The sequence below is a fragment of the Mauremys mutica genome, chromosome 6, assembly GCF_020497125.1.
Source record: "Mauremys mutica isolate MM-2020 ecotype Southern chromosome 6, ASM2049712v1, whole genome shotgun sequence".
NCBI lineage: Eukaryota > Metazoa > Chordata > Testudines > Geoemydidae > Mauremys > Mauremys mutica.
Genome location: NC_059077.1, coordinates 25,787,957 through 25,808,519, shown reverse-complemented (window position 1 = coordinate 25,808,519; position 20,563 = coordinate 25,787,957). Strand labels below are relative to the sequence as shown.

Genomic DNA, 20,563 nt, shown 5'->3' with positions numbered 1-20,563 from the left:
GACTGAATCCTATCAGAGTCCTTATTGGAATTGGGGGTGATCTCTGGTCATTTTCCCCGGAGGTGCTCAACCACTGCTCAGCCCCAGGCCCTGCCCCCACTCCACCCCTTTCCCCAAGGTTCCACCCCACCCCACCTCTCCCTGGCTCCACTTCACCCCTGCCCCTCCTCTTCCCCGCCACTTTCCACCGCCTCCAGCAAGTGCGCCCCATCCCTGCTCCTCCCCCTCCCACCCAGCACCTCCTGCACGCCGCTGAACAGCTGTTCCGTGGTGTGCAGGAGGCACTGGAAGTGAGGGGGAGGAATTGATCAGTGGGCTGGCAGCCCCGGACATGACTCACGGACCCCCTGGAGTACCCTTGCAGACCACCAAGGGACTGCTGACCCCAGTTTGAGAACTGCTGGGCTCTGGGGCCTCATTTGGGAAGAAGAGTCCTTTATCATGTCAAGAAATTCTGTCATGGATCTGAAATTCATCCATGGGAGCTCCCACTTTCCCTGGGGCAATTACTAATGATGTGCCCAGGCCAACAATCAGCATGCTTTGTTGAGAGCTTGTCTTCACTATGTTTGAAATACAAGCTCAAAATCCTTTACAGAGTCTAGAGAAATACTATACAAAATATACAGACCTATCCCCCACTGTCCCCAACCAAACTCTGAACACAATTGTTTCATTTTTCAAGTGGTAGAAAATAACCCTATTATTCTTGTTTAACATTGATAAAGGACCCCATAACATTGCACTTACCTACATCAGCACCACTTAAAGCCTTCCCTAGTGGCCAGGGTCTCATGTCAACTATCTTCCCATTGACAATGAGTGACTGAACGCAGCCCTTAAAGCCACGGTTGGTTCCTGCTGCTCTGACCAACCAGTATGCACTAGGAGCACCACCAAGATAGAAAGGAGTCCGGAAGGTAATTTTACTATATTGGCCCTACAAGGTAAAACAGAGCTGTTTAACTATTTTAAATAACACATTATATTCTATGATAGACTAATGAAGGCAAGATAATTAAGCCATGCAGTCATGATCAGTTTTTTCCCCTCAATGAAGAAAAAGAGGCCTTTGAGGAAAATTAGGTTGTCCGTTAGTAATTCTCTCCCACCCATTCCTCTTCCCAAAAAAATTATCACCCTAAACATTTACTTTTATGCCTATGTCTTATCTTGATGTTATGGATCTACTAATGTAAACAAAATTAATGAATCATTTGATTATGAGGGCATGTCTGTCCTTCCTTTGCGCTTCCCAGTATAAATTGTTTTCCTATGTTTGTGTTTTCATTTGTAGGCTCTGTGGAGTCCAGAGTAACTTAATATTTGTGCCTTGGACAGCACTGAGGAAAGTGTCAGCATTAAATAAATAAATAGTAATAAGTTAAGCCCCAGTGTTAAAAGGAGAGATTTCAGTGGAATTATAACCATTTATGTCAAGGCTAAATTTTATTGTACATCTTTTGTTTTCTTTAGGCCAGGACTCAATTTAAAGTTTTACTGGCATATCTATGTTGGAAAGGCATATTATTAATTAATTAATTATTATTTTTTTGAGGACATAGTTATCTCAGAAAGAGTTCTAGTGCAGATGCAGTTATGCCAGGATAAGGTGCTTTACACCAGTACATCTTATTTTGGTTCCCCTATCAGAATACATTTTACAGGCATAAGCACTTGTATAACCAGTATAATTGTGCTACACTTAGGTGGGGGGTTTACTGCTTCAACTATGCTAGCATAGTTAAAGTGCACAACTTTTAAGTGTAGCCAGTGCCTTTGGGTCCTTTATTTTAAATACTATATTTAGAGTCTGTAAATAAATGTCTAAAGCCAAATCTAGTGATATAACCTCTAGAGCCAAATCAAAACCATTCCATTTTCAGGGGGTGATGGTGGGGGCTTGTTGTGGTTGTCCTGGGGGTAGTAGAAGTAACAAGAGCTGAGTTATTGGCAATTGTCCACTAATTATTTTCCTTCTGTTCTCTCTTCAGGTCACAGGGGATCAAGTCAAGGTATCTTCATTTATAATATTTATCTTGGCTGTGCCACATGAAATCATTGGAGTTGAATGAGGCCTCACTCAGGGCAGATTCTTGCTCTGTGCCTCTAACTGCATGACAACTGTTCATAGTCTATTATTAATTTTATTTTTCTTTGTTTTTCTTTTCAGTTCATTCTTAGATGTTTTAGTATCTTTCCTTTTACAGTGAACCAGTGTTTCTACAGTTTTCCACCATCTCTATTTTTAATTTTATTTAATGAAAATATTATTGAGATCTTTTGTCTTTGAGGCCCTTGTGTCATTGTACATGCACATTTGTATATGTCTCTGGGGCCCTGTCTGCACTACAGGTGCTACATAGTCAGGGTGCTGCAGCTGTGCTGTGGTAGTGCTGTAGCATAGACACTTCCTATAGTGACAGAAGGGGTTATTCTGTCACTGTAGGTAATCCACTTCTCCAAGCAGCAGTAGCTATGCTAATGGAAGTATTCTTCCATCAACCTCGTTGCATCAACACTGGTGGTTAGTTGGCTAAACTATGGTTCTCAGGGTGGGAATTTTTCACACAACTGAGCACTGTGTCTATGTCAACCTAACTTTTAAGGATAGACCAGGCCTGGAGGGTGAGGTGGGGTGAGGTGGGATGTGTGCATGCATGAGAGAGAGAGAGGTATTTTTTTTATCTGGACTAGGCAGCAGGGGGGAGCAGATATGGGAGGCAAGGAAAGGATTTTGGGAGAGCAACAGTACGCTCTGCTAGATATTGGAAAGGAGAACACATCTGGGGCTAGAGAGGGTGGCTGGAGGATTGCTGGACAATGGGAAAGTGCAGTGAGGAAACCAAGCCTTTTAAAATATTCAGTCTGATTTATGTGACTATAAATCTGTTAAAATTGATTCTGGTTCATGCAACTGTCCCATCCCTAATAAAGACACACAAATTTAATCTGATCTATAACAACACACTCCCTATTAGGAAGAAATGCCATCAGTCTGCAGAGAGCCAAGGCTGAGCATTAGGAACCTGATTACTTACCTGAGATTTACCTGTGACTGGTGTGTCGTTATCCAGCCGGAGCCAGCCATTCAGCCCATCTCTGAACACAGTGACACTGTGCCAGTTGCCCAGTTTGATTTTGCTTTCACTCATAATGACTGCAACTCCAGTCCCACAATTGAACCTGCAAGAGCCAGACAATAGGCCCAAAAGTGACAATTTTTCATTAAACAACCAACCTAACCTTGTTTTTTGACTAAGAAGGGTGCCTTCTCTTCTCAGAGCCTTTCTGTTTCTCCTTTTACATTAAAGAGCAATATAAAAACACTCAGACAACTGATCTAGATCTGGTCTGTTTTAGTGCAGATAAAATATCTTTTCAAATTTTAAACTTTCTTTAATCTGTTTCCTTCTTCCATGTAGGAGACTTTGCATCCTCTGGCAATACAAAGTATATTGCAAAGCCTGCCAACTTTCTGAAATGGTTTCAAGATGCAGCGTATTAGAATTTGAGTTGCTGCTATCACAATAATTTCTCGGGGGAATTTTCCTAGCTCCCTGGTGAGAGCTGGAGCTAAAGCAATAATACCGGGATTCTGTAAGAAACTCAGATTGTTTGGTACTGATTGACAAGGAGGCCTCAATAGCAGCAAAGCTGAATGTGCACAAAGCATGCTATTTTCTTTGCTTTGTCTCCAGTATATGGGTCAGGTTGAGGTAGACCAGAAATAGGGTTAGGACACATCATTGCCTTTTGTTCCCCCCCCCCCATTTTTATAGCAATCACCATTCCGGTTAATAAGTGCCAGATGGAAGTCTCTCCAGATATCCTTTAAGATGATCCTATACAGTCAGAGAGCAATATGAGACTCTTTTTCTCCGTTTCCTTTAAAGCTCCTCAGCTCCTACCAGATCAGTGATGTGGTACCGAGTTCCAGTCCCAAACTTGATTCCTGCAGAGTAATGCATTGTGCTACCACTAGACACCTGGGTTAGCTGCATCTCCTTTGTTCTGAAAACTTTCTTGGGGTTCCCTTGTTTATAAAGCAAACTAACTAATTGTATACACCTAGCTACAGTGCTAGCATAGTGCTAGTGGACTGCAGACATTTCTGACCTTGCTAACGAATAATAATGTTCACGTTGTGAAGGAATCCTCAGGAGGCAGCCTTGTGGCTGATTTCCCCAGTGCCTGAGCTGGGAGAATACTCTGCTTGCTGGTTGCAGAGCATTTAAGGGCCCCTTTTTACTGCACACAAGGACTGGAGTGGGTGAGGAGCTCACCCATGGAAGGGCAGTAGATCCATTACCTGAATTGGATGTTGCGTCGGATTATCGCCAGTGACATAAAATCACCACGACCATGCTCATTCTCTCCACAGTACAGCAGCAAACCGTCTTCTGCTTCAGCCTGCGATCACAGTATCAACATGCAAAAGTCAGTCTCCACCTCCTGGCTATAAAGTAAAAACAACGAGGAATAAGCTTTCATGGGCTAGAACCTACTTCATCAGATGCTTGGAGTGGAAAATACAAGAGCAAGTATAAATACATGAAAAGATGGGAGTTGCCTTACCAAGTGTGAAGTCAGTCTAACAAGACAATTCAATTAACAGTAGGATACCAAGGCAGGAAAAATAACTTTTGTAGTGGTAATGAGAGTGGCCTAAGGTAACTCCCATCTTTTCATGTATTTACACCTGCTCCTGTATTTTCCACTCCATGCATCTGATGAAGTGGGTTCTAGCCCACGAAAGCTTATGCCCAAATAAATTTGTTAGTCTCTAAGATGCCACAAGGAGTCCTTGTTGTTTTTGCTGATACAGACTAACACGGCTACCACTCTGAAACCTGGCTATAAAGTAAATGAACTAATGGAAGTAATAGTGCAGGAACCAGGAACTGTTTTCTCAGAGAGGGGGACAAACAGGGAGTAGTGATATTGGTTTTGAAACACCATTGATGGATGGAATTTTTTCTTGCAGAGTCAAGTGGTTCAATTCCAAATCTTATATTCGATGGGCATCCACTATTAGGGTTTTATTGGAAAATGGCTCAGATTTTAGGCCACCTCTTCTATGTATACTAACTATCATATTGCAAAGGAGCAGGTATACAAACTCTGATTTATTCATGGAAAGTGTTGGGCAACCTTAATCACAGGTTGCCTGTAATAAATAGCATGAATTCAAGTGAACACAGAAATTACACTATCAGATCAGACCACTGATCTAACTAGTCCAGTATCTAGTGTTTCAGAGGAAGAAAATAATCATAATGATATTACGCCAGGTGGAAGAAGAAAAAAATAACTTCCTCGTCTCTGCAGATGAACAGTGTATGCTGTAAAGCATGAGGGACATCTACTTATCTATGAAACAGGAAGTTCAGAGGTACTTAATTAGTTTATATGTGTGCCACTGCTGAACAGATAGACATTTACAAAAATTCCAAACATAACACAGTCTAAAGTTCACTCGTACAGCTCTGTCACAGTAAGTCAGTGCTAACCTGTAATCCCTCAACACTGCTATTTCCAGGACCTTCCTTAAGAAAAAGAGTACCAGGAGTATGGACAAAGATCTCGGCTGAGACTATCAAATTTATTTTCTCTTGTGGGATGCGAACCCAGATTTCCAGAGGTGAAGGCTACAGATTAACTCACTGCAATATCTAGCTTGCAGCATAGGCTTTTGAAGCTACTCACTCTTCTATTGTTCCTTCTTTACACTAATGAAAGTGAATACCATTTAAAAATGCTTTGTGAGTTTTGGACTGCTTAAACTTACCCTGAATTCAAGGGTAATTTGGAATGTCTGATAGGAATTTTTCAGCGGTTCAAAGGTGATGTATGAGTAGCCAGAGAACTGAGGATACTGGATAATAATATCTGAAAGGCAAAGATAAGAGCATGTTGTTTAGCAATGTGTTCAAATATAAAAGCAATATGCACATTTAGCACTAGATAACATCAGGCAAAAACACACAAGACTGAGGGTACGTCTACACTACCCGCCGGATCGAAGGGTAGCGATCGCTCTATCAGGGATCAATTTATTGCGTGTAGTGTAGACGCAATAAATCGATCCCCGATCACTCTCCTGTCGACTGCAGAACTCTAGCTCAGCGAGAGGTGGAAGCAAAATCAACAGGGGAGCCGCGGCCATTGATGCCGAGCCACGAGAACGCAAAATAAGTAATTCTAAGTCGATCTAAGATACGTCGACTTCAGCTATGCTATTCTCGTAGCTGAAGTTGTGTATCTTAGATGGATCCCCTCCCCCCACCCACTGTAGACCAGGCCTGAGTTCCTCCAGAGACAACTATTAGTCAGCAATAGTCAACAATCAGTTAACCTACTGCTTTCTCCTCCTCCTACCTTTCAGAGCTAATTCCCTTGTTCCAAAGGATCTGCTGAACTTGCACAGAAACAGCATACTCATGGGAAAATTCTGCTCAACAGTTTCATCAGCGGCATCACTAGGTTTTCACTGATGTAACTGAAGCAGAATTTGGTCCTGGATGATTCATCTTGATTTAGGAAACTGTTTAATACAGAGACAGACAGCACAGCATTTTTTTCCTCAGGGAAGAGAACATATGTGAGAAATACACATTGAGTCAGATTCCAGGCTGCATTAGGTCAGCTTTGTAGTGCAAAGCTGCTATAAAGCTGATGGAGTAGCCACCCAGAGAATCCTTAGGTGGCTTAGAGCGGGTATAACAGCTTTCACATTACCACCTTCTCTCTGCGGCCAGTTTAGAGTGTATGGCCAGGGCAGCCTATGCCCTGGCAATCACTGGCTGCTATAATGGTCCCTTAGGGCTGTTGGCCACTGGCAAATCAGCCTTCATGCATCTCTAGCTTATGTCAGAAGGTCAGCCCAGCACAGGACAGCCCCATGATTGGGAAGAGCACAAAGATGGCTTAAAGACACCTTTGCACGCTCTGCAAATGAGGAGCATCAAGGACGCCTCACCCACAGCTCAGGATGTGACTATTATCTCTGAATCAGATATAAACCTAATGAAGTAGAAAGGATGGAGGGTCTAACCTTTCTCTATTATTTGTGTTTGGGGTGATTTTGCCTTTCCATTTGTACACAAGTACAGTTACTTTTACAGCTGTACTGCAAAGAAACAAAATAAAGCTTAGACTGATGCTAACAGAGCTTTAGAGCACTGGTCACCAAACTTTTCAGGTCACGTCCCCCCATTACCTCTGTCCGAGCCCCCCCCCCACATCCGGAGCTGGGAGTGGGGTCACGGCTCCCAGGTCAGGGATGGGAGGACGTGGACTGGGTAAGGAGGCCAAGGCTGGGGCTGCATTTGGGGGCAGGTCTGAGGCTGGGAACAGAGATGCAACCAGGGGCTGAGGCTGGGGCTGGGTGTGGAGCTGTGGCTGGGCCATAGTTGGGGGCTGAAGCTGCAGGTGGGGCCTATGTATTTTGCTGCCCCAAGCATGGCAGTCAGGCAGCTGGTAACGCGGATTCAGCGGCATGCCTGTGGGAGGTCCGCCAGTCTCGTGCCTTCGGCGTACCCGCCACCAAATTGCCGCCGAAGCCGTGGGACCAGTGGAGCTCCTGCAGGCGTGCTGCCAAAAGCCACCTACCTGCCGCCCTCACGGCGACCGGGAGGTTGCCTCCCGCAGCCTGCCACCCCAGGCACACGCTTGCTGCGCTGTTGCCTGGAGCCGTCCCTGGGTGCTGCACAGGGCTGGGTGGCACTCCCTCCCTGCCTGCCGTGGTGGCTGGCCTGGGTCCTACCTCTGCACCCGTCTAGGGTGGCATGCCTCCACAGTCTGGGGACCTCTTCTTTAGAGAGACAAGCTGGGTGAGGTATCTTTTATTGGACCAACTTCTATTGGTGAGAGACATGCTTTCGAGGTTACACTCTTCTTCAGGTCTGGGAAATGTACTCAGGAGTGTCACAGCTAAATAGGAGGTTTAACAGATTGTTTAGCATAAATAGTTAACACTTATTTCAAGGGACCATTCAAGGTGAAAAAGCAGCGGGTGGTAGGAAGGGATTATTAGTGTGTTATAGATTGTTGCTATATGCTATAAATCCATTGTCTCTATTCAATCCATGATTTTTAATGTCTAGCAAAGTTATGAATTTAAGCTCCCCGGTTCGTCTTTTGAAAATGTTGCGCAGGTGTCCCTTGAGGATGATGTCTGATAGGCATAGGTGGCAGGTGAAGCTTCCCATGGGGGAGGCTAGCCCCCTGTCCCACCTCTTCCACCTGCAGCCCTGCCCACACTCCTCCCAGGCCCCGCCTCCATTCTGCCCTAGGCCCCTCCCCCTCCCCTGAAGAAGAGCTCTGTGTACGCTCGAAAGCATGTCTCTCTCACCAAGGCTTTGGCTACACTTGCATTTCAAAGCGCTGCCGCGGCAGCGCTGCCGCGGCAGCGCTTTGAAGCGCTAAGTGTAATCAAAGCGCCAGCGCTGGGAGAAAGCTCTCCCAGCGCTGTCCGTACTCCACTTCCCTGTGGGGAATAACGGACAGCGCTGGGAGCGCGGCTCCCAGCGCTGGGGCTTTGACTACACTGGCGCTTTGTAGCGCCGCAATTTGCAGCGCTGCAGAGGGTGTGTTTTCACACCCTGCTGCAGCGCTGCAAATTTATAAGTGTAGCCAAGCCCCAACAGAAGTTTGTCCAATAAAAGATATTACCTCACCCAGCTTGTCTCTCTGGGACAGATACAGCTACAATATCTGGGACAGATACAGCTACAATTACACTACTAACAAAGCTTGTTATATAAAAATGAGTCAGGGTATAGCACAAATGAAATATCTGATGAAAACTCATCCCCAAGAGGTACTGACCATAAAAAGGGTTCACTGGATCAATTGTGCCTCTAACGAGGACTGTTAAGTATAAAAAAGCTCTGTAGCATGAGCCTAATTAATGCATTGTTTAACATGCGATGATGGCTCTTGAGGGGAAGATCACTAGTGTGCAGTATTAGTGCATGATCTGGTTGGGACACCTGGGGATAAATACTCCATTAAAGAGAATTGATTCTAGACTCATCAGATTAACAGATCCAGCTCCACTAGCTTTATATAATTATGTGACCTCCATAAGAATTCCATAACCTCACAGGCTTGGGCATTATGGCAAAATAACTAACTAACTAAATAAAATAAAATAAAATTACATCTATAGCTGTTCCATCAGCTATTGTCACAATAGTTGCTTTGCAGATTGAACTTTCTCCAAGAACTGCTACTGTTCATTGAAGTAAGGAGAGTAAATAGATATAATGAACTAAATCATACAATGTATAGTGCCATAACTTCTGATGTGACACCTGTACAACTGCCCACGCGAATCTTATCATGGCCGGGATGAAGCTCTGAGGCCTCCACCTGGCTGGAGCCATGTCAGGGAGAGCCGTGGGCAGCTCTGGGGAGCCTGGGTCCCTCCACCTGCCCTGTTCGGGGGATACAGAAGGTGGGGACATGGACAGGGGACTGCTTTCAGCCCTTCAACCCACCCTGGTGGTGGGGTGGGCTCCCCAGCCTCGCTCTGGCTTCTGGCTTGGCCAGGGGTGGGGCCGTGGGTAGGGGGCCTCAGGGGGGTTTGGGAAGGCTCTGACACCCTTGCTATAGAGTACATCCAAGAGACCCAGAACTAGGAACAGTGATCCTCACTACCCAGACCCAGGGAGCTTAGTAGTACTTGGATTCAGCAGTTGGATGTTATCACACAAGGCTAGTCTGTCAAAGAAGCTTATTGGAACATCGTTGAGGGTGAGATTTACCTGCATTGTTTCCTATTGTATTTGGCTTAGACTTGCATGTTTTATTTTATTTTATTTTGTTCGGTAATTTACTTTGTTCTGTCTGTTATTACTTGGGACCACTTAAATCCTACTTTTTATATTTAATAAAATCACTTTTTACTTATTAATTAACCCAGAGCAGGGGTCCCCAACGCGGTGCCTGTGGGCACCATCTAAATGCGCCCACGTCCTGGCCGGCGGTAGAGCATCTGCCAAAATGCCGCCGAATTTCGGCAGTGATGCCTCTCGATGATGATGCTTGCCGCCGACAAATGACGTCATCGAGAGGCGACGCCGCTGAAACACCGCAGAAATTCGGCGGCATTTCGGTGGATGCTCGACTGCTGCCACGGTCCTTCGCTGGCACCTGCCAGACGAAAAGGTTGGGGACCCAGAGTATGTTTTAATACCAGGGGGGGAGGGGAGACAAACAGCTGTGAATATCTCTCTATCAGTGTTATAGAGGGCAAACAATTTATGAGTTTGCCCTTAAGCTTTATACAAGGTAAAACGGATTTATTTGAGGTTTGGACCCCATTGGGAGTTGGGTATCTGAGTGCTGGAGATAGGAGCTCTTCTTAAGCTGTTTTCAGTTAAGCCGGTAGCTTATGGGGGACATGGTTCAGACTTGGATCTGTGTTTGTGGCAGGTAAGCGCGTCTGGCTCAAACAAGGCAAGGTACTGAAGTCCCAAGCTGGCAGGGAAAATGGGCTCATAGGTAGTCTAGGCACATTAGGTGACAGTTCCCAAAGAGGTTTCTGTGATCCAACCTGTCACAATCACACAGATTGGTGTCAGATTAAAGAGCAGGACTGGACCTGGTTGTGACAATCACTGTTTTCCAGAAGGAGAAAATGAGACATGGTCTAAGATCTGAGGCCCTTTTTTGCAGCCACATTAGGACAGCAGCCGCCCTGAGCTAAAAAGCAGAAAGTCACATCCTCACATTTCATCTAAATTACATTAAAACAATGTAATACTGAGCTGTGAAGAAGGCACTCGGGTCCTAATAGTACCCACCATCACCAGATAAAGAAACAGATCTTAAAATGTTTAAAGAACACTTTGATGGCATTCTGTCTGGCAAGGAATCACGTATCAACAGTTGTGACTGTGAAAACAGTACTTCCTTATTGTTTTGCCTTTATGGTCCCTCCTTCATTATTGTTTATCTGTATGGTCTCTATCTGGTTCTTTGATTGTTTCTGTCTGTTGTGTAACTAATTTTGCAAGATTTAATTCAACTACGATAGTGGAGTCTGATTGGTTAAAGAATAGTCTCGTAATGGGCTAGAATTGGCGAAAACCACTGTTTTGTAGTATTTTAGTTTACAATGATTGGTGAAGGTAGAGCTAAGCAGCACTCAAGTTTAACTACATAAACTGGGGTCCAAAAGGAAGTTCTTTGGAACTTAACTCCAGGACACAGCCTAAGATCAGAGCTGCCAGACCTCAACATCCTGCCAACTGTATCATGCAGAAGCTGGAGGAACCCCAGATGACCTGATCCTGACTGGCCACCAGGAAAAGTTTGTCTGCCTTATTGGGAGTGGTGAGCATTGTATGCTTAGCGTATGTGTTCTGTTTTGGCAACTGTTAATAAACAGAGGTTAGGATATTGCTGTGTAAGGCTCTTTCACTGGTAAGAGGCCCCATAAATCTGCAGAAGATTATGCCCTGAGCCCTAGGAATTGGGTACGGGTGGTCCTGAGCCTAGGAACTGGGAAAGGGTGGGAGTGCCTACATTAACCAGGTCATGCCTTGAGCCCATGGAAGAGTAAAGGTGGAGTGCCCTAGAGTGTGTGGGTAACAATGGAGGTTAAGCAACTTTCTCAAAACCACATGGTGTGAGAGCTGGGGCTAGAATTCTGACATTCCTGGCTACAACTACTGTGCACAGACTACTCAATTAAGCCTTTCCCTGTAGTGTATAGAAGTCGTTCTTCCCACCCTGCTGAAGGACAAGCAAGTGAGGCAAGATAGTTGGTGTTTGAGAGAGAGAAGCTGACTGAAGTGCTAACTGTTACCTTTAGGGCCCTGTTAAGAACAAACCCCATTTAAATAAGAGTATTTTTTGTTGGTTTACCATGAAAATGTGTTTCTTCCCACAGATAAACTGAACTGAATAGAACAGAAATTTACCGCAGAGCAGTTCATCACAGCTTACATTAGCGGAGATGTTAATGTCAAAGACTGCAGAACAACAGCATCACCATGCAAGCATCAGTAGTTGCCAAACTGGTTACCATAAGAGGCAAATTGTGGGAGCCAATTAGGAAAAGAATCCCATCCATCCATCAAGTTGCTAAGGATGGAATTGTGTTGTGCTTGGAGAATAATTGCCCTGGCCCTGCACAAAACCTACCTTCTGTGCAAGTCTCTCCTCCTTTGCCCAGGTTACAATGACACCGAGAACCGCCCCGATCATAATCATTGACACAAAAGCTGTCAGCAGAGCAGATGGTTTCATCACAGGACAGATCAAACAGCCGTACTGCTGAGGCTATGCCATTCCTTCTGGTTGCCTTAGCTGTAGTGGTGCTAGCAGTGGTTGTAGGAATGGGGCGCATAGTTGTTGCAGGGAAAGTAATAGGATCAGAGGTGGTTGTAATTAGCCTGGAAAGGAGCCTTGTACTAGACCCTGGAGCAACCTTGGTTTCAACCAAAAACTTCCTGTTGCCTCCTTTGATAGCAGGAAGTGGCTTGAGCTAAAGCAAGATAAAAGAAACTGAAGTTTAGTACAGTCACTACCTAAAATTAAACATGTTCCATGGAAATTAAAGCTACATCCCCTAAGAAATATATTTGAAGAAACAAATTCATCCTAAAGGAAGAGAAAAACACAAACAAGCCACTTTTATTTTACCTGCGCACATAAGGTTGAAGGCTAAATACGCCAACAGGATCAAGTCCCTTTATCTAAAATACCACTAGAAAATAAATACAAATAGAAATGCCAAACTGGAACCTCTGAATTTACCTCTTCAATATAAATGTCATAGTCTGAATCATCAATATCAAATCCATCATCGTCACCGACTATGGTGCCTGTGATATACCGATGCCCATAGCTTCCACTTCCTAACTCCTCAGAACCTGTGAAGACAAAGCTGGCATATTCAGTTCACATATTTTTTCTTTTTTCAACACAGAGCCATCAATTCCTGCACAGAAGTTCAGGTCTTAACTCACCTGTTCAGAACAATGAGAACCAGGATGGTGTTGGCATTCATTTTAAAGAATCAGCAAATGTGCCAGTGTCAAGATGGAAAGCATACTGTAGAGCTAATACATCAAAAATTAATTATAAAGCAAACCAAATGACGCTCTCCTCTGGATGTCCCACTGCACTCTGTGCTCTGTACATCATTCTTTTAGACCAGAGTTTCAGTGTGGACCCCATTTTCACTAGCTATATTGTCTCACTGAACAAATTCTCCCCCATTTGCGAGTGCATAGTCCACTATCTCCTCTACTGGTGACCGAATATCATCCCTGTGTTAACCACAACAACTGCTTACCTGGAAAAGTAAAAGCAGGAAGATATTCAGGGTGAGATTTTCAATAGCACTCAGCTTTGGCCTTAGTCTGCTCTCATTTATGTCAACGGTCATACTTGGGCACTTTGGAAAATGCCACCTTTAATGTATTTTTAGCTTTTTAAAGTGCAATTTAGCAGCTGAAAATGAGGTGAGCCAGCACCATGTGAGGAACCAGCTCTCTGTGCACCACCAGAAGTGTTATACAGACTCCAGGTTAAGGGCTATTATTTCAGCTGGTGCAATCTCAGGGCAGAGACTCTCTTTCATTTGCATGTACTCTTATAGCCTCAAGCCCACTGATACTAGCCCAACAATGACAATAGGTAATCCTAACCAGCAAAGTTTAACAGGATAGACATTAGGCATTACAAACAAGTCTTATTTTTGATAGTGGTTTAAAATACTAGGGAGTTAGGGCTTGGCTACACTTGCGAGTTACAGCACATTAAAGGAGCCCCATGCGCACTAGCTCACTACCTGTCCACACTGGCAAGGCACGTAGAGCACTCTGACTCCATGGCTAGAGCGCTCCTGGTACTCCACCTCGGTGAGTGGAATAACGTTTGCTGCACCCCTGCTGGAGCAGCCCAGCGTCAGTGTGAATGAGGTGTTGCATTACTGTGCTCTGATCAGCCTCCGGAAACGTCCCATAATTCCCTTAAGTCAAGTGGCCACTCTTGTCATTGTTTTGAATATGCCCTTTGAAAGCTCCATTTGACAGCTGGCATGTTTATCTGCTCCGAGACAAAGCAACCATTACTGTGGAATGCTGTGTGAGAGAGAGAGAGTTGGGGGGGTGGGGGTGGGGGCGGGGGAGGTCTGCTACTGTCTGAACTTACAAGACAGCATGCTGACATGCTCTCAGCCCCCCAAAACCCACTCTCTCTCCCCCCACATACACACAACACACTCCCTGTCACACTCCACCCCACACACCCCCACATTACAGCCACTTGCATGCTGGGATAGCTACCATAATGCACTGCTTTCTGTGGCCGTTGCAAGAGCTGCTAATGTGGCCACGCCAGTGCACTGGCAGCTGTCAGTGTGGACAGACTGCAGCGCTTTCCCTACTGCGCTCTGCGAAGACTGGTTTAACTCAAAGCGCTCTACATCTGCAAGTGTAGCCATGCCCTTAGTAACTAATGCACCAGTAGTAATAGTAATAAAGTAATAATTGGAGATATACCAATCTCCTAGAACTGGAAGGGACCTTGAAAGGTCATCGAGTCCAGCCCCCTGCCTTCACTAGCAGGACCAATTTTTGCCCCAGATCCCTAAGTGGCCCCTTCAAGGATTGAACTCACAACCCTGGGTTTAGCAGGCCAATGCTCAAACCACTGAGCTATCCCTCCCGTTTTCATAGATTTCATAGTGTTTTCATAGATTTGCTTTTTTCACAAAATAATTTTCTCACAAAAACAACCAGTTCTGAGGCATTTTTACATGTATTTTCATGCACACCCCATAATGCTAAGTCCTTAAATTGGCCATTTAAGCTACCACTGCTGATCCATGCTTTGCCAAGTCTCTGTGTGGGTTGAATGCATGTGCTTGCTTGTTTTAGGACCCCAGAACTACCTGTACTCTCTCTAGTTAGAGATAGTAATTTACATTGCAAAGCGTACAGCTACATAGCCTGTCCAGGACTCCAGCCAAAGAACACCTGCTGAAGGAGAGAAGGAGAGTACCAGGGATAGCTGCCAACATGAAAAAACCAGCCAGCCACTTTATAGCAGAGAGGCCTTAACTTCCTCCACTGAGCAAAGTGATAGAATTGATCAAAGATAACATGACTGAAAGGACATGCAGTAGGCGCAGTGTGAGCTGAGGCATTCTGCATTATCACATAGATTGTACTTGTCTAGTTCTGGCTAACAAACTCTTCTTGCAGTGTGGGAACAGCAAAAGAATCTCAGTGACCTAAAGTCCAGAGGGGGAAATGCCAGTTCAAGCACAGAGCTTTTTGCAGACAATGCACAACTGGAGCATTCTGTCTCTTTCTGCCGCTGCACCAACAACCCAGAAACTCTGGCTGCAGACAGTTATGAAAATCAAACACATGCTCACCAGATATATATTCATGCTGCTACTTTACGAATCCAAAGGCAGCCCACAATATGCTAGGTACTAGTTTTATTTATAGGTGGAAGCTGTTATATTAGCACACAACACAAATAGGGAGAAATTTTGGCAAAGATAATGAGGCATCTGTGTTTCCAGCCCAAATAATTGTAGAAAAGGTGCAAGGCTTTTAATCCAATCTTATCTAGATCTATCTATAAATACGATATTACATCAGCCCTATATTAACTGGAAGTATTGAGAGTAAACGAGTTACATCTTAGAAATGTAGCTCTGCTGAGTTTATATGACTTTCAGCTCCTAACAGTTTGGTAAAAGTTCAAGGTTAACTAGTCATGCACATATTCAGAATATACTCGTGTTTTTTGTTAAAGGATTAAATTCTGCTGTGGGGGACACTATGTAAATTACTGAAATAATGGTATTGACTCTGGACTGACAACGGTGTCAGTGAGAGTAGAATTTGTCCCCCCAGTATGTATTCAGAAACAGATTATTACTATAGTTAACGAGAGGGATAATATATATTGGGCCCAATCCTGCTTTCATTGTGGGAGCAGAATAATATCTGTTATAAAAATATTGGTGAAAGTTTCTACTCCCAGTACTCACATGAGTAGTCAGTGGGGTTAATCATATTAGTAGGATGAGCAGAATTTAACCATAGTTAGGCAGGCACCCTGCTTTTACCTCATACAAAGAGCAATCACTGGCTGGATGTCCTCCTTCCCCACTCTATACCATTGGCAAATTATGTTTTATGGGCTATAATGAGTGTCTGCAAAAGAATCACTGTGCAAGAGAAACTAAGGAAATAATAACAGCCACAGCAGCAACATTATCAGTGAAATCTGCACTATACTGGGGAGTGGTTTGAATGAAATGGAGCATATGGCTAGCCAGCATTCTCATCAGCTCACCCTGGATATAGGCAATCTCAGTCCACTGGAATATCTTTGCTTTTATGTCAGATCTGTAATTTCACTAGGGGCAGCTTGCCTTTCTAAAAGAGGGACTTATATAGTGTGTCTGTAGCTGTTTCAAAGTCAACCCAGTTCAGTCAATACTCTTCTCATTTGTTGATAGATCACAAAACTGAGGAGAGGGGCGGAGAGAAACATGGAACAATGGTACCAATCATGACTTGGGATGTGCTCAAAATTATATTCAAAATATCTAACATATGTACCATACCTTTTCTAATTCAAAGGTTGCAGACTACATAAGAAATATTTGCGAAAGGGCAGATCCTGCGACACTCCATCCTTTCTCAAGCAAAGCTTCTACCGATTTTAATGGGAGTTTTGGCTGAGTGAGGATAGCAGAAGCTCACTTGTAATAAAATGAAAAGAAAGAAAGCAGACTCCTTCCTACTACCATATACAGGAAAAATGTTAGAGCCCTCTTCAGCCTCCAGACACATACTCACTGGGTATGGTATTGACTCCATGCTAGTTTTGCACTGATATAACTCCACTGACCACAATGGATATTTCTGAGTGACACCAGTTTTAATGAAAGCAGCAAAGAGTCCTGTGGCACCTTACAGACCAACAGACGTTTTGGAGCATGAGCTTTCGTGGGTGAATACCCACTTTGTCGGATGCCACAGGACTCTTTGCTGCTTTTACAGATCCAGACTAACACGGCTACCCCTCTGATACTTGACAGTTTTAATGAGAACAGAATCAGGGTCACTGACTTAGAAAAGATGCCCAATTCTGAGGGCAGAGTGTGTATCTTTTTTGGTTTTGGGATCAGAATGTTCCATGTCACTGTGAAGCACAAAAGAGATGAAATATTTTGCCTTGACAATGCTTTTTAATGTATTGAGCAGGCACAACACTTAAAGCCTGGGAAGAAGAGCAAAGAAGATATGGCTTATTATGGCTGTCAAAAAAAAAAAAGGTTGTTTCAAGGTCCTTCTTCAAAGCCCTTCTTCTGGCTGGTTTTGTGGGGCATTTTACTTAATGAGAGAATGTGGAAGTTTGGCATTACCGGGACAGGAGCATGATAGGGGCCCCAGTACTTACAGGTCTCTCATTTGGCTAAGATTACCCTACCCCAACCCTCTATTGCCATTCATACAGGCCCAAATTCTTAGGAAAATTTCCTGCTGATCAATGGGATCCTGAGACAACTGCAGGATCTGACCCAAAATTGACAATGAACAGAAACTTGTTTTTCAAAATAACCAAAAATTGTAAGGAAAACTTTAGGGGGGGTGCTTGGTCCACATGGAAAGGAAAAGCTCAGAGAAGGTCAGATAGTCACAGCCAGCACGCATAACTTATTACTCTACCTGCTGATCTGTGCATGACTCAGGTAAAGCATGACGCAGTTGTAAACACATATACAAAGACTGGGAGGTATAGTCTTATCTTGCTGTGTCTGGACTTACAGGAGGAATTCTCGCACAGCAAGATGAGACTATCTTATACCCCACTGAGTCTTCAGTTCATAACATGGATCATATGATATGACATGATACCCTCATGTGAGGCAACACAAATATAAAATAACCAGAAGACAAAGAAGCTAAGAGGAGTATTTTAAAGAGAAACCACGTGCTGGCTGATGTATTAGGGAGCACTGCATAACTCTAGCAAAGAGCTCACCACATAATGGGTGGCAAATCAGGAATGATTAAACCAAGTGGTGCTTTGTGAATACCAAAACAATGACTACAGAGACTAAAAACATGTTATATATTTCATTACATCGTTGCTCCAGTGTGCAAGGAGATGAAGCCCATCTAAGACCCTCTAAAAGGCTTGTAATCCTGTCCCATAATTAATTGAAAAACCTGCAGGGAGTCATTGACATAAAACAGCCTCTCTCCAAATAATCAGGGATTAAGTTATACCAAAGAAACCTTTTCAAAATAAATAGGAATCAGCACAAACTGTTATTGCCAATTAAGTAGTCATGGGCATATTGACCAATACAAGCAGAATTATGTAGGAACTAGATTGCAAAGTGCTTCAAAGTAGTTTTGTTAAATGTAGGTGCCGCAAACTCATTCAATTTAGAGGATTGCGTAGTTTTAACATCAAATACACGGAAGGCAACTTTGTTTAATGATCAGGAGATTGAATTCTATTCCTGTCAATGATTCTCTTAGAGAAATCACTGGATCTCAACACTGGCTTACTTTTGCTATCTATATAATGGGAACAATATACTAATCCATTAATCCTAACTACCTGAAAGATCCCCTTTTCCCCTGTGTATGAGCTCAGATGAGTTCAAACTTAAAAGACACTCCAGGTTTAAATATCTGGGCCACCCTTTGTCAAAAGGGGCAGCTGATTCTTGGTGTAACTCATTTTGCAAGTAGCCAGCTTGAGATGGCTGGTCCCTGAAAAAGTGATGCACCCAGAATTAGTGGACACTTTTGAAATGTTTGCCCTAAAAGGCAGATGGCAGAATATTTGCAGTGAAAAGTCCTGAGTAGAATTACTTCCCTTGCTGGTATGATGAAGCTCAAGACTGTTGACCTCAAGGCCATGGTAAAAATTCCATCTGTTTTCCCAGGCTGCAGCATAGGGGCAAAGGCATGAGAGCTGCAGGTGGGGCTACTTTGCTTATTAGATTCTGTGAGAGAATTTATTATTTTTGTAATTGTTACATTTGATATTTGAAATATGTTAGTTTTGAGATAGTATATAGGCACCCAGAGCCATCTCTAAAAAGTATGTTTTAATATACTGGAAAAATAAATACATTGAAAAATATCTGAAGTATCTTTACATGTGTCATTAATATTTTTATTTATTTATTGTATTACTGTAGCAACTATGAGCCACAGTCACGGACCAGGACCCCCCTGTGCTAGGTGCTGTACCAGAACACAGATACAAAAATATACAATAAAATTAACTAAAGCAAAATATTACATCATTTCTTTCCAATACAAAAATCAAGATATAGTTAGGACTCAAGGAGAATCCATGGTTATCGTCTCCCTTTGTCCCCTCTCTGCATGTGGATAATTGTAACATAAAACCAACCACACTGTATTATTATATAATGAATAAGCTCTTTGCAGGTAATCAAGGCCAGATGTTCTATTTGCAATGATTCTGGGAGGTCTGTCACATCAGGTGACACTGTTAGCAGCTCTTCAGAATACATTCTTCTCTTAGTAAGCAATTCCAACAGGTTCCTGCATTGGCTGAAACACTGCCATTAAATGACATCTGTAACTAATGTATTTGGAGTACAGACATTGCTAGGATGATATAAGCACCTGATCCAATGCCCATTAAAGTCAATGAAAACTTTCCATTGATTTCAATGAACATTGGGTCAGCTTTGCACTATAACTCAGAGACAGCCTAACACAGAGATACTATTGAATTCTGTGGGAGCTGGGGGATGAAGGACGGGGGAGAAAAGAGTTCAGCATCTGTCAGAAGCAGGCCTAGAAACACCTAAATGTCCAAGGCCTTGTTTAGTTCATGGTAAGTAGGCAGATGGTGTGACTCTCTCAGGGCAGGGTCCATGTCTTCCTCTGGGTTTAGAAAGTGCCTTACACAGTATAGGAACTCCTGAACTCTAAAAAATAAATAACAATCAGAGCAGCTTGTGACACAGTAGGAAAATGAGATAGATGATCAGGGTGCTTCGTGAATATATGCAGGAGTGGAGTGCTCCTTCTACGTTAGCCTCCAATAGAGCAGAAACATATAAGTTCAAATGCATTTAGGGTAACGCTCAGGATCTGGCCCACCACTTGCATGCATGTCACTATATAATATAAATGGTTTATTTGATTTTATATTCCCAGACCCAAAAATACGATAAATTGGCATTAAGGCTTAAAGTACCTGTTAGTACTTTACAGGTAAGAAGCATCATAAAAATATTGTAATTATCCCCCAAACAAACATTGCAAACCTAGGAAATACAAACTGAAGACTATAGTTAAAAGAAATCCAAATGTATTAGTAACTCAACCACCTGCATTTAACTGTATTAATGTCATGTGGACAAATGCCATCTCATCGAGATACTTCAGGCTACATCTACACTAGCAACTGTACATGCACGTGGTTGTGCCATCATAATCCTGTACTGTCCACACCTAAACCCCAGAAGCATGTGTCTGAAGGTGAGTAGAGGGTGAGAAAGCCAGCA

At 43.5% G+C, this 20,563-nt stretch overlaps 1 protein-coding gene across 4 annotated transcripts in view; it reads right to left on the bottom strand.

The window, feature by feature from the left end:
- The window catches only part of EGFLAM (EGF like, fibronectin type III and laminin G domains), a 132,988-nt gene that overhangs the window by 41,000 nt on the left and 71,425 nt on the right, over positions 1–20,563 (bottom strand). For 3 of the 4 annotated variants that reach the window (XM_045020510.1, XM_045020512.1, XM_045020513.1), the window contains 6 exons: positions 12,775–12,890; positions 12,160–12,502; positions 5,792–5,892; positions 4,313–4,413; positions 3,042–3,186; positions 751–940 (listed from right to left, as the gene is read on the bottom strand). In XM_045020510.1, coding sequence (XP_044876445.1) covers positions 751–940; positions 3,042–3,186; positions 4,313–4,413; positions 5,792–5,892; positions 12,160–12,502; positions 12,775–12,890 — 996 coding nt within the window. Of the gene's footprint in view, positions 1–750; positions 941–3,041; positions 3,187–4,312; positions 4,460–5,791; positions 5,893–12,159; positions 12,503–12,774; positions 12,891–20,563 lie in introns of those variants that run through there. The other variant, XM_045020514.1, reaches the window with a different exon arrangement.